Here is a 12,335-nt window from a genome sequence, read left to right on the forward strand (position 1 = left end):
CCTATTTCTCTCAAATATTGTTCACAAATCTGTCTAAATCTGTGTTAGTGAGCACTTCTCCTTTGCCGAGATAATCCATCCACCTCACAGGTCTGGCGTATCAAGATGCTGATTAGACAGCATGATTATTGCACAGGTGTGCCTTAGGCTGGCCACAATAAAAGGCCACTCTAAAATGTGCAGTTGTACTGTATTGGGAAAGATTACAATATTAAGAACAATATTAAGCAGATTAAGAATGGGGCATAGTAACCTACTCTTCATATTATGGGAAATCCAACAGGACTGTGCACCCAGTGTCAGGAATACCTGTAAAAATCTGTTGAAAGTAATGTTCAGTAGTTTTTAATGAAGTAGTTAAAAGTATTTCAGAATGTGCAGAGAGAGGGCAAGGAGACTGTAATATCCTGCTGAGAACCAGAATTTTTTTTTTATGTCATTGGTTGGAGCATAAGAAACAAATGAAGAGAAATCATTTTTGAAAAAAAATAATATGTTATTCCTTTGTAGAGGACGCCAGCACTAAGTTATTCAGGGGAAAAGTAGACATGAATAGGCAAAAACAATGTTTTATTTATTTTTTTTAATTCACCAATCAGTTTTTAGGGTTTTAGGCTATTTTTAGCCAAACTTTGTACAAAGATGATTCTCAACTATGTTATGAAAGCTATAACAGAATGATTTGATATACTATTGTACTTTATGGTATATGTGGGTATTCCCATTCTCTACAATGTATCTATACACTGCATCTAATTTGCATAATAATGTGTTCTTGAGGCAAACATGAGAGAAGTGTAATAATGAGAGTAATAACTTAGCAACAGAATATCTCATATTTCATAGGAATATTGATCTATAATTTTAGATTTGATCATTCTGTCAATGCCAGTCATATTTAAAGACCAAGGAGAGGCAGTGTTTATGATCAAATCTCCGAACATTTGATATCCATAAAAAGCCCTGAATGTGCTCTGAACAGGACATCCAGACTTCAAACTGTGGCATGTAGGCTCTCAGAGAAATTCACTCAAATATAATATCCTCAGAGGACAAAAGTCTATGCCTGGGTCGCAGGAGGATATAATGCACTGAAGAACAGCAGGTGGCAGTAATGCAACACATCGGATGGAAACTGCCGTAAAACCCCGACGAAGAAGAAGAAGAAGCGCGCTCAGATCGGATCAGATGATCACACACCGTTTGAAAAACCGCGGGAAACAGACGACACGCACTTTCTCCTGCTTCGTTTAATATTTCAGCTCACATAAGGTAACATTTTAACACAAAATATATACAATATATAACATTTACAAATTCCCCCAGAGATTTGAAAAGCTGTAGATGGGAGTAAAAGCTTGTTGTGGCTGTTATCTGTGAAGAAAGAGAAACTTACACTGTCGTGTATGAACACCAAAGGTGTCTGGATCAGTGCTGTTTTATGTGTCTGCTGAAGAGGAGAATAGTATTGCATGCACTGTATAAAAAAATTGGTAAAATACCGGCAGCTGTAACTTTACCGTAAAAAATATATGCTATCAACATTTATTATCTGATATAATGTTAATATACCAACCTATTGAAGTACTATCTGTTGAAATACACTGATAACCTCCAAAAACAGCTGATGAGAAAGTCACATGATGAAAACTTTTCCACTAGCTGTCATAGTTTATAGTTATATGGTAACAAAAGTGTATTTTTTGTGAATGGAACGCTTTCACTTTCGCTTTTAGAATTCTCCATCTTTTGGTGTCACGTGTTCAAGAAAAGATCATTGTCTGTTGTGCTTAACGTTACAGCTATGCACCTTTCACTTTTAAAGACTGAAACAAATGCTTGAAAGACAGATTCATTGTTATTCTTAATGAAAAGCACAATATTATTAACTGTAGGCTGCAATGGTCGACTACGTTTATTAATAATAAATGATAAGACGAGGCATGGCATACACAGCATGCTGTATTATATCAAAGATTATAGATTACCTTAAAGGTCTTTGATTATATATCGACTAATAAATTACAGAAAGTTTAGCAAACACTGTGGAATCAAATAAATAAGAATTTTTTTTTTAAATAGGGCCTCCAGCATAATGTCAGGAAACAGCAAAGATACCAGATAAATTGAAAATAACTGACCAACATGTTCACCTTCTCTGGTTTAAGAAGCGGTCTTTTACTTTACTTTTACATTTCGCTTGAAAACCAAATCTTCCGTTAGTTTTAGTATTAGTATGACTACTTGTTTTTTATTACAGCCCATGATAATTAATAGCTACATTACAAAAACATTGTAAAAAAATTAGGCTAAAAGAAAGTCCTCCCACTCTTCTACGTCTACTTCTGTCATCGCTTGGATTACAGCAGGGCTGCCCAAACTCGGTCCTGGAGGGCCGGTGTCCTGCAGAGTTGAGCTCCAACTTGCCTCAACACACCTGCTGGGAAGTTTCTAGTATAAGAGCTTGATTAGCTGGTTCAGGTGTGTCTAATTGGGGTTGGATCTAAACTCTGCAGGACACCGGCCCTCCAGGACTGAGTTTGGCACCCCTGGATTACAGCATCACGCGCCTTATTTTTGAACCTGATTTTCTCCATATTTTTGAACGTGATTTTCTCCAATGAGGGCGAGGAGGGGGCATTTGGCAAATTAAGCTGCAGCACTTATATTCAGTGTTGACAACTTAGTAATTTTATTGCTAAATTTAGCAGCTTTTCACACTACACTAGAAACTTTTTCTTCCAAAAGCACCTAGCAACAAATTTAGCTATTTAAACATTTTATTTGGCTGCTTTTAGCAACTTTTGATAAGTGACTCAAACGATAAAAAGGCACACATTTTCCATCTAAATTACACAAAATGAGTAAACCAAAGATGCCTAGCAGTACACACATCACATGAATTAAGTTAGCTGCTATTAGCAATTGCTCAGTTTAATAATAATAATTGAATAATTGTTAATTTATGATACACCTTGTTAGTAGCTTGTACCAGCGATTGTTGATCAGTTAGTACACTGTAAGAAAAATATCTAGAAAAATGGAAAAGGTACTAATTTTCCAGGACATCATCCATTCTCCATTATCCATTGTAACCCGAAAACACAAAATACAATGCGTAATTTAAAATGCGGGTAAAAAACCTGTGAAAAATCAATAAGGAAAATTCCTTCATATTAACATAGTAGATTGTGCCCTAGTTTACTAGCTAATAAAAAACTTAAATTGCAAGCCCTAATTGTACAACAATGTGTAAGTGTTCAATAATTAAAAAATACAGTTATTTATATTTTAATATTATATTACGTTATATTATTTTTCAAACAAATCTAAATGAACATATATAAAATATTTTTTGCTGAGATTTGATGTAGTGACAATTTTGTGTCATAAATTACGTAATGATGTCATCGTGTAATGACATCACAACATAATTTAGCAACTTTTAGCAACAAATTGACCTTCATTTAGCAACTTCCCCTGAAAATTAGTTGGCAACACTGCTTATATTATTGCACTGGATGGCTATTAACTGTGAGCAGACAGAGTGTCAACCAATGCATTGGAGAATACGGCGAACATAAATAAAGAAACGAAGTTGCTTGTCAGATTTCCCTAACAAGCAAACATATTTTTTAAAATAAACCCCAAAAAACGCGACCCGGGATTTTTTCGTGCAACTTTACAAAAAAAGAAGCCCAAAGTCGCGTATAATACGCGGATTTAGCAACTATGATTATAAATCAGTGGATACGCCCAAAGCACTCACGTGATCGGTGAAATCTGACTCTCTCTCTCTCTCTCATATATATATATGTATATATGTGTGTCACGATCATGGTAACACACATGATACTTATACTTACCATTACAGTTTTTCACTGTAAATTATACAATCATGTTCTTTTTCACTTCCAAAAACTGTAATTTTTATAGTATTTTACTGTAAAATTGCTTTCATGAATGAGGATCTGCTGGACGAAAATAAACGAATGCTTGCTTAATTACTGAATACCGTGCTTGAGATAATTTTATCAGATGTAACTCGTTAATCGTTGGGCTCATCATTTGTATTTGTCCTCTTCACAGAAACACTGACTTGCCAACATCACTCTTGATCATCATCGCCATGAAGAAGAATAATAGCATTTTGAAATACTTTGAGGTGACAAAATGCAAAACATCAAGAAGCATGGATTATATATCTTATTTATAAAAATAAATGTTCAAATTTCTTTGCTTGGCTATTTACAGTTACTAGTTTCTTATGTTGAACATTGTATTGAATTGTTTAGAGAGTGTAGATGTGAAGTTTGTTTTCTATTTCAGAAAAAGCAGCCTGGGAGTAACACTGGAGATAGAAGGGCGTCACAAACTGCTGACAATGCTCAGGTAAGGTCATGATATTTAAATAATAATGATTCAGGTCTAAAAAGTTATTTTAGGTAATTGCTCATGTATCTGAAAAACAGCCAATGAAGACATGCAGGTCATGTAAACGAGCAAGCGCAAGTGAACCAGTATATATTTTTAAAAAATAAAAATACTCACACATGGAACACAAAAAGGTTTATTAGAACTTCTGAAGCCTGCGTGAGAATCAGACCAAAATATAAGTAATTATTCCAATATTAATTTAAAATGATAAAAATATGTTTTTCCTCCGCATTTGGTTTTGCATGTATATTCAAATAGTTTCAGTAAGTAACACATTTCAGTCAGTTCCTCACACAAAGCTAATGTATGGCTTTAGAAGAAATATAATAAGTATGACCTACCTTGTTCTCACTCTGATATTCCTGTTTTTATTTTCATTTGGGCATCAGAACAATCTCGAGTGAAATGGTGCATGTTACAGAAACTGAGAATCTTTGAGTGTACTTTTGTTCAATTATGCGTGGCAGTATTATAAAATCCAGTGCTAATTTGGTAAATGTCCTCAATTGTATTAGATTCAAGTGTATTTAATTAATTGATAATAATACATAGGCTAGTATTTTATTGTTGCTACTGCCATTGTTCTAGGAAAAAAATCATACAAGAAAAAAGGAAAGGGGCTTGGAACTAATGGCCGTGATCCACTAAAGGTTTGTTGCATACTAACATATCATTGAATAAATTGTTTATGGGTGCTCATGAAAAAGTGTGTGTGTGTGTGGAATTTCTCTATGTGTGGAATAAAAAATGTTTTAGGAAGACATTAGCTGCTTTTGAAAAATTCCATATCGCTCTTTTTGCTCATCATTCATTCATTCATTCAATATGATGGTCAAACCATTTACACTGGTGATCTCATATTAGCAATCTGTTAATGAATATGAAAAATACAGATTTCCCTTCATTTAAAAAAATCTGATAGTTCCTTAAAATCTCAAGACTGATCTTTTAATCTAAAACCGTTTCACTGAAAATTACCAGTAGTGCACCTCTTGTCCTGCAGTCTTCTCCACTTCATGAATAAACTGACTACATTAAAGACTTTTTAATAAAGACTTGTTAAAATAAAAGTGCACATTATGCACCGATCATTGACTTGATATCAAATTGGAATGTAATTGAATCAAGAGCTTGTGGAAACAAATTAAATCTGGAATTATTGTTATTATTTGTATAAATTATAATATTACTTGATAATCATTTTACTGAAGTCCTTTATTCAGGTGTTTAAATAAATGCTTTTGTGTATTACTGTTCTTCTGAATTCAACAGAGTGCTGAAGGGCAAAGCCACACTTTTGATTTCCGCTACAAACGTGAGAAATATGCAGTGGCGTGTGATACATCCAAGACTGTGCTCGATGCTCTTAATACAAACAAGATTTTCAGAAAGATTCAAAAAGACAACAAGGAGAAAGAAATGGTGATCCAGAGATCCAAAGGAGCAGTTCCTAGAGCGGCTGTCAAGACCGATTTCCCCTGCTGTCTTATTGAAAGCCATGAGCTCTTAGACATATCCTTCATTAAAAATCATGGAAATGTTGCTACAAAGAAAAAAACAACTGGAAGGCTTTCATTCTCCAATGAATCAAAAAGCTTAGTGATATTTTACATTAAAACAAAAGGAGGGAAGAAAGTGACACGCTTAATGAAAAACAATGAGCTAAAGAAGAAGGTTGAAGATGTTTGTGTGTACGCGTTCAAAGAAGACAAACTGAATGCTGCTCTTCGGCGTGACGGACGATTCATCAATGCCATATTCAAGAAACAGTGTGCACTCTATAACTTGGAGAGCGAGACAAAATATGAAATGTCAAAGACCGTAGACAATCTGGATGAAAATCATTTTGAGATCATTGTTATCAGTGACAAAAACCAGCCAGATAGCCAAGATGGTGTCTTGAGTGATGACAGCACTGAAATGAAAGAAGCTTCAGCCGCTGATTTGAAAGAAATTGTTGATCATAATGAACATCCCATCAACACTGAACAAGAAGAAACACAGAAGAGAAACACAATGAAATCCACAAATCCTGCAACTAATTCTCCTAAAATAATTCCACACTCCAAAGAGATTCTAGCAATTCTTCGTGCTCAGTTTAAAGATTTACTGGAGACATTAAAGCAGAGAGAGAACCTGAAGAACAAATCTGATATCCAAAAGTTCTATAGAGCAGAATATGATAAATGCGTTCAGAGTTTCTTGGAAGTAAAGAAAGTGAAGCAGCTCATGAGACTCTCTGACTCTGTGTGTCAGATTCGAGTGGAGGGATCCGCCAGAGGAACCGGCTTCTTACTATTTGACAGATTCATCCTCACTAATTCTCATGGTTGACCCTTTCACCAGAAAACTTTCAAAGACCTTCACAGCAGTATTTGGCTATGAAGATCTGGAAGCAAAGGAGACCAAGTGTGTGCCGGTCAAGGAACATCTTGCAGCGTACCATCATGGAAAGACCAACACGGGCCCATATCTTGACTTTGCTCTTCTTGAACTGAAAGACGCTGATGAAATCGCTGACTGTCCTGGATTGCTCCGTCGATACATTCATGGCCCCCCTCCTAACTGTGGTGGGATCTGCATTGTGGGACATCCGGGTGAAGGGGTCAAGAAAATGGACCCCTGTTTCATCATTGGGAAAGAGAATCTACAAGAGGCTGCAGATAAACACATCTCTGAGAATGTCAATTTTATTCACGTGATGACACAACAGTCTTTGGCAGAGAAATGGGAAATGCATGACAACCAGATCATTTATAACTCTTGTTTCTTTCACGGATCTTCTGGCTCTCCAGTTTTTGACGAAGACGGCTATCTGATTGGCGTGCACACCGGTGGCTACGCGTACAAAGGAGAAAACTGTAAAACTAGGAGCTTTATGGAATACGCCTATTCCATGCAGCCCATTCTGGAAAGCATCATCACACAGGCCAAGAAAAGTGAGAGATCCGACATCTTGAAATTACTATTAGTTACTCCTATTAATTATCTTGAGGTATTCAGGCATGTTCAACATACAATTTAATTCAATAATGTATAAATTCTGTATGATCATTGGATGCCTTTAGGCAAATGTCCAACTATTCATCCTTATCATTGGTTATGAGTTCTTATTTTCATTGTTAATCTGTTCTTTGTGTAACGTACATTCTGTTTCATTATGTAGCAACCAGAAAACAAACTACATCTTTGTTAGATCAGACAGCATTATTGTGTTTGTATAATTCCAAAGAATAAATTATATTTTGTGATTTACCAAAGTAATAGATCGACACAAAATGAAAATTCTGTTATAAATTATTCAATCTCATATCATTTCATACCTGCACGACTGACTTTCTTCTGCAGAACACAAAATATATTAAGAAAAACATGACAGAATTTTTGGGTGAACTATCCATTAAAGGGTTAATAATAAACATTGTTCTTCAATATTTTTTGATTGCTCCACCACTGTTCAATGCTGCAGATATTTGTAATTTCTGCTGCTTCAGAAAGAGCCCTACAGCTGCATGTATACACTGTATATCTTTTTAAAAATTACATTGAATATTTTTTTGTAACTTTATATTTTGTGCCTCATTTTCGCTATATTAAATAATCATGCTTAAAATAGTTTGGCCTCATTCTTGACTCTAATAGAACAAAGAACTTTCTGATTATAAACACAACATATTTAATATTATGAACATATTATTGATTTTTCTTCAGATTTATGCAATATGCAATAAAGAGTACACATCCTGCTGCTCATCTATAAGTGCTCCTCGATAATAGATCAACAAAATAAATAAAAGAAACTCGGTTCTAAGCTGCTCCTTTACTTACTATTTCATGTCTTATAAACCGCCACTTGTTTGCCAAGTTGTTTTTTGACATCTTGGTGAAAGAGGGGAGCACAAAATAAGAGGATATCTTGTATTTGTATATGCAAAGATGAAAGACAGAAATGTTTATATTTTATAAAGGTATTCATTGGTTTGCATTAGGCTTTTTCAGCTCATCCATTGTCCAGTGAGGGACTGCAGCTTTAACGCTTCTGTCTCTCTGTAGTGTTTTGACCTCTTCTTCTTCTTTGGAAATTTTTGGCGTATTCCGCACCATAGGCACATACCGCCACCAACTGTGTCTAATCATACATGGATGATAGTCCCACCTCTATTCCTATTTTATTAAGGGTTCAAGCACGCAGTTTTTATTTTTTTATTATTCTTCTCCCCTAAAACTGATCGTGCAGACCAAGGCCTAGAGACTTGAAACTTGGCCAGATGGTAGAGCTCAATTTGGGGAGAACCTATCAAAGTTTTTACAGCGCAAAAAACTAAAATTTCAGACATTTTTGGCCCTAACTCGTACACCGCTTGTCGTAGACTGAAAAAATCCTTGGGTCAACATGAACAAAAGTGGATTTTCTCTACGATGCATGTTTTTTCTGCAAAATTTAGTTATATCCGAAACCTACTTTTGCGAACTAGTCCTAGGTTTTTCGCCCGATCGGAACCAAACCACTGCAGAAATATTCTCTGAACACTGAATATCAATAATTATCAAAAAAGTAGAAATTTCGATTTTTGTGCGCAACAGCGTGCAAAGAAACGTCTATGCTAATGTTAGCCAAATGTTATTTTAGCTATAACTCTTGAACGGAATGAGATATCTTCACCAAACTCGGTACACATGTGTACAAGCTCAATCTTTGAACTAATAAAAAAAAACAGAGCTCTGCCACTTGGTGGCGCTACAAGTTGGAAAAAACATAAAAATGATGATAACTGCACAACCGTTGGTCCGATCGACTTGAAAATTGGTATGCAGTGTCATTGTCTATGAGGACATTCGCGTATCTCAAAAAACATGGCCGCCATTGGCCAAACAATTTTAAGCACCTATTTGACAGGGTTAACGCAGGTCGATCGGAACGAAACTCGGTTTGCATGTTCGACTCATGGCCCTAAAGGTCTGTAAGAATTTTGAAAGAAATCGGCCATTGGGGGGCGAAATTACGTTTTTCAAGTGCGTAAACGATTGTATATTGCACGGTTTTTCACACATCAACACAATATGCATATCATTTAATAGATCTCCTCATATTGAGTAACTTTGCCTCCAGAACCATTGCTGTCAATCAAATCGTTCATTAAATATTCTCAATTATGTTAAAAACATACTTTTGCGAACTAGTCCTAGGTTTTTTGCTCAATCTCGATCAAACCACTGCAGCGCAATTCTCTGGACTCTTTAGATCAGTGGTTCTCAAATGGGGGTACGCGTACCCCTAGGGGTACTTGGGGGTACTGCAGGGGGTACGTGAGAGAAAGTGGAAACTGACATTTAGGAATAAATCATGAAAATAGGTTATTGTATTTTTATATGAAATTAGGACTACACTAAAGTGCATTAAAAATAAAGTAATAAATTTAAAATGCATTTCAATTTATTAGAGTTATTTACTGAGACCCGGATCCGGAATCAGGAGCAGTGTCTGCGCTCCAAATAATGTAGGTTAGGAGAGGTTGCGATAAAATGGACAGGTGGCTTCTTAAAAGAGGACAAGCTCCTCTGAGAGAAGACAAACATGCTAAAAAATTCCAAACCAGAGCCTCAAAAATACCGCCAGTTTCGTGATGAATACATAGGGATGGGATTTACATCTACTTCACATAACCCTCCCTCAGCACTGTGCTTTTTATGCGGTGAGCTGTTAGCTAACAGCTGTAGGGTATCAGACCGACTCAGACAATTTCAGATTCGATCAAGAACATGGTTGAAACACGAAGAGCCAAATTCCACAGAAAGGCCCAAGACACAGGATGTTCGTAAATCAGATCCTGGCGCCACAAGCCTGAAGCAAGTCCACCAACTAGCAGCTTTGAGTAGCTCACAGCATTTAAACAAAAGAACACTTATTGACAATTCCAAGGAGATTGTCAATTTTGGGGCAAGTAATCAAGATTAATGGTCAAAGAGATGCACAGCATGACCATCACATGTAAACCAGTGATAGTAATCACGATCACGAGCTCTTCGGATTGACTTTCCCCCCACCTAGAAGACAAAGAACAGACTGAGATTCCTTAGGAGACCTTTTTAACATCTCTGGTCTTCACAGAACATGTCCACATACATCCACAGAATGGCACAGAAACTGCCTTTCCATGTATATATGCACCTAAATGACACTAAAAGGACTTGTGAGCAACTAATCATTTCTATGCATAACTCCATATTATGTTATATAATATAACACATGTGTGACTATCAAGTTGTAATCACTTATTGTGTGTGTATTTTGAATAACTATTGAATAGTTTATAGGATTATGTTCATGTTGGGTATGTATGAGTGTGAAAATTCATGCTTTAAATGTTTCTATCAATCAATACTTTGTCAAATGTATCATATTCTTGTTATAGAAATTATGTCCAAAATTATACTCTGCAAGAGCGGGAAAATTCGGACCTTGTGACTGATAAGATAACATTTGATTTATGAATTGGGAGGAGAAACATCGCAACACCCCGAGCTAAGACAGTGTCTAATTGGTCAAAACACCATTTGGGATGTGGCCAACAACCCGGTTTAAATACTCACCACCAATAATCACCATCAAACTTAGTTTTTTTTAGTTATGTGCTTTTAGTCATCACTTTTAGCCATGCTGCTTTTTGCGTCTAGCTTTTAGTTTTTCGCTTTTAGCCATGCGACTTTTTAGTCATAGCTTTGAGCTATGCTTTTTAGTCATTGCGCCTTTTTAGCTCTTTAGCTTTTTTGGTCATGGCTTCTAGCCGTACATTTCAGTCATCACTTTTTACGCTTTTTGAGCATGCTCTGGCTTACACGCCAGCAGCTCCTCCAAAACTATGAGGAGAAGCACCACCTAGTCTCGTCAAACTTTACTGAATTTATAATGAATCGCTGGCCAAATTCCCTATAAAATCTTAAATGATTCCCTTTGAGCTAAATTGACCTGTTTCCCTTACACAGCGCAATGAAGCCATCTCATCTTCAACGGCATCTCCGGACTAAACACCCACATCAGGTCGGGAACTCACTGGAGTTTTTCAGAAGAAAATGTCATGAATTTACATCATGCCAAGAGAACATGAAAAAGCCACAAGTGCATCAGCAAAAGCACTCGAAGCATCTTATGCTGTGTGGATAAAACAGAAGCAGACAAGATCAAAACTGTTTCGCGTAGAATTGATGATCATTCCTGCTGCAGCTGTGCTCGCTGAGGCCATGCTGGATAAAACAGCAGCAGACAAGATCAAAACTGTACCACTGTCAAATGACACCATTTCGCGTAGAATTGACAAGATGGGGACTGATATAGTTGAGGAACTGTTGGATAAACTCAGGGCTGGTGAATCATTTTCACTTCAATTGGATGAATCGGTTGATGTCAGTGGACAGGCACAATTGGTTGCTTTTGCGAGATATGTGGATACCAGCGACATTCGCGAACACATACTTTTTTGCAAAACACTGGAGGGGAGAACAACTGGAGAGGATATTTTCAACACTGTTAATTCGTTTTTCTCAGAACATGAAATCAGCTGGAAATCCTGTACCAGTGTGCACTGACGCAGCGTCAATGACAGGTTGTATATCAAAGGCCTCATCGCGCACATAAGGCAGAAGAATCCTGATATCCTGTGGACACACTGTGTTATACACAGAGAAGCCCTGGCATCAAAGAAGATGAGCCCAGAGCTTAATTCCGTTTTGAATGACGCTGTCAAGGCAATAAACTTCATAAAGTCGCGACCACTGAATGCACGTCTGTTTCGGAGATTATGTGATGGGATGGGATCCGAACACACCAAACTCCTTTTACACACCGAAGTCCGCTGGCTTTCGAGAGGCAAAGTACTGAATAGGCTGTTCGAGCTGCGAAA

General features: G+C 36.6%; 1 protein-coding gene across 1 annotated transcript in view; it reads left to right on the forward strand.

Annotated features, from left to right (window-relative positions):
- The first annotated feature begins 1,174 nt into the window (after positions 1 to 1,174).
- The window catches only part of LOC107573762 (protein FAM111A-like), a 33,242-nt gene continuing 22,081 nt past the window's right edge, over positions 1,175 to 12,335 (forward strand). Inside the window, 3 exon segments of the mRNA XM_016260204.1 lie at positions 1,175 to 1,272; positions 4,090 to 4,165; positions 4,330 to 4,392. Of these exon segments, the coding sequence (XP_016115690.1) occupies positions 4,130 to 4,165; positions 4,330 to 4,392 (99 nt within the window). The 5' untranslated portion in view covers positions 1,175 to 1,272; positions 4,090 to 4,129.

Source organism: Sinocyclocheilus grahami, unplaced genomic scaffold, assembly GCF_001515645.1.
Source record: "Sinocyclocheilus grahami isolate Dianchi unplaced genomic scaffold, SAMN03320097.WGS_v1.1 scaffold2026.1, whole genome shotgun sequence".
Classification (NCBI taxonomy): domain Eukaryota; kingdom Metazoa; phylum Chordata; class Actinopteri; order Cypriniformes; family Cyprinidae; genus Sinocyclocheilus; species Sinocyclocheilus grahami.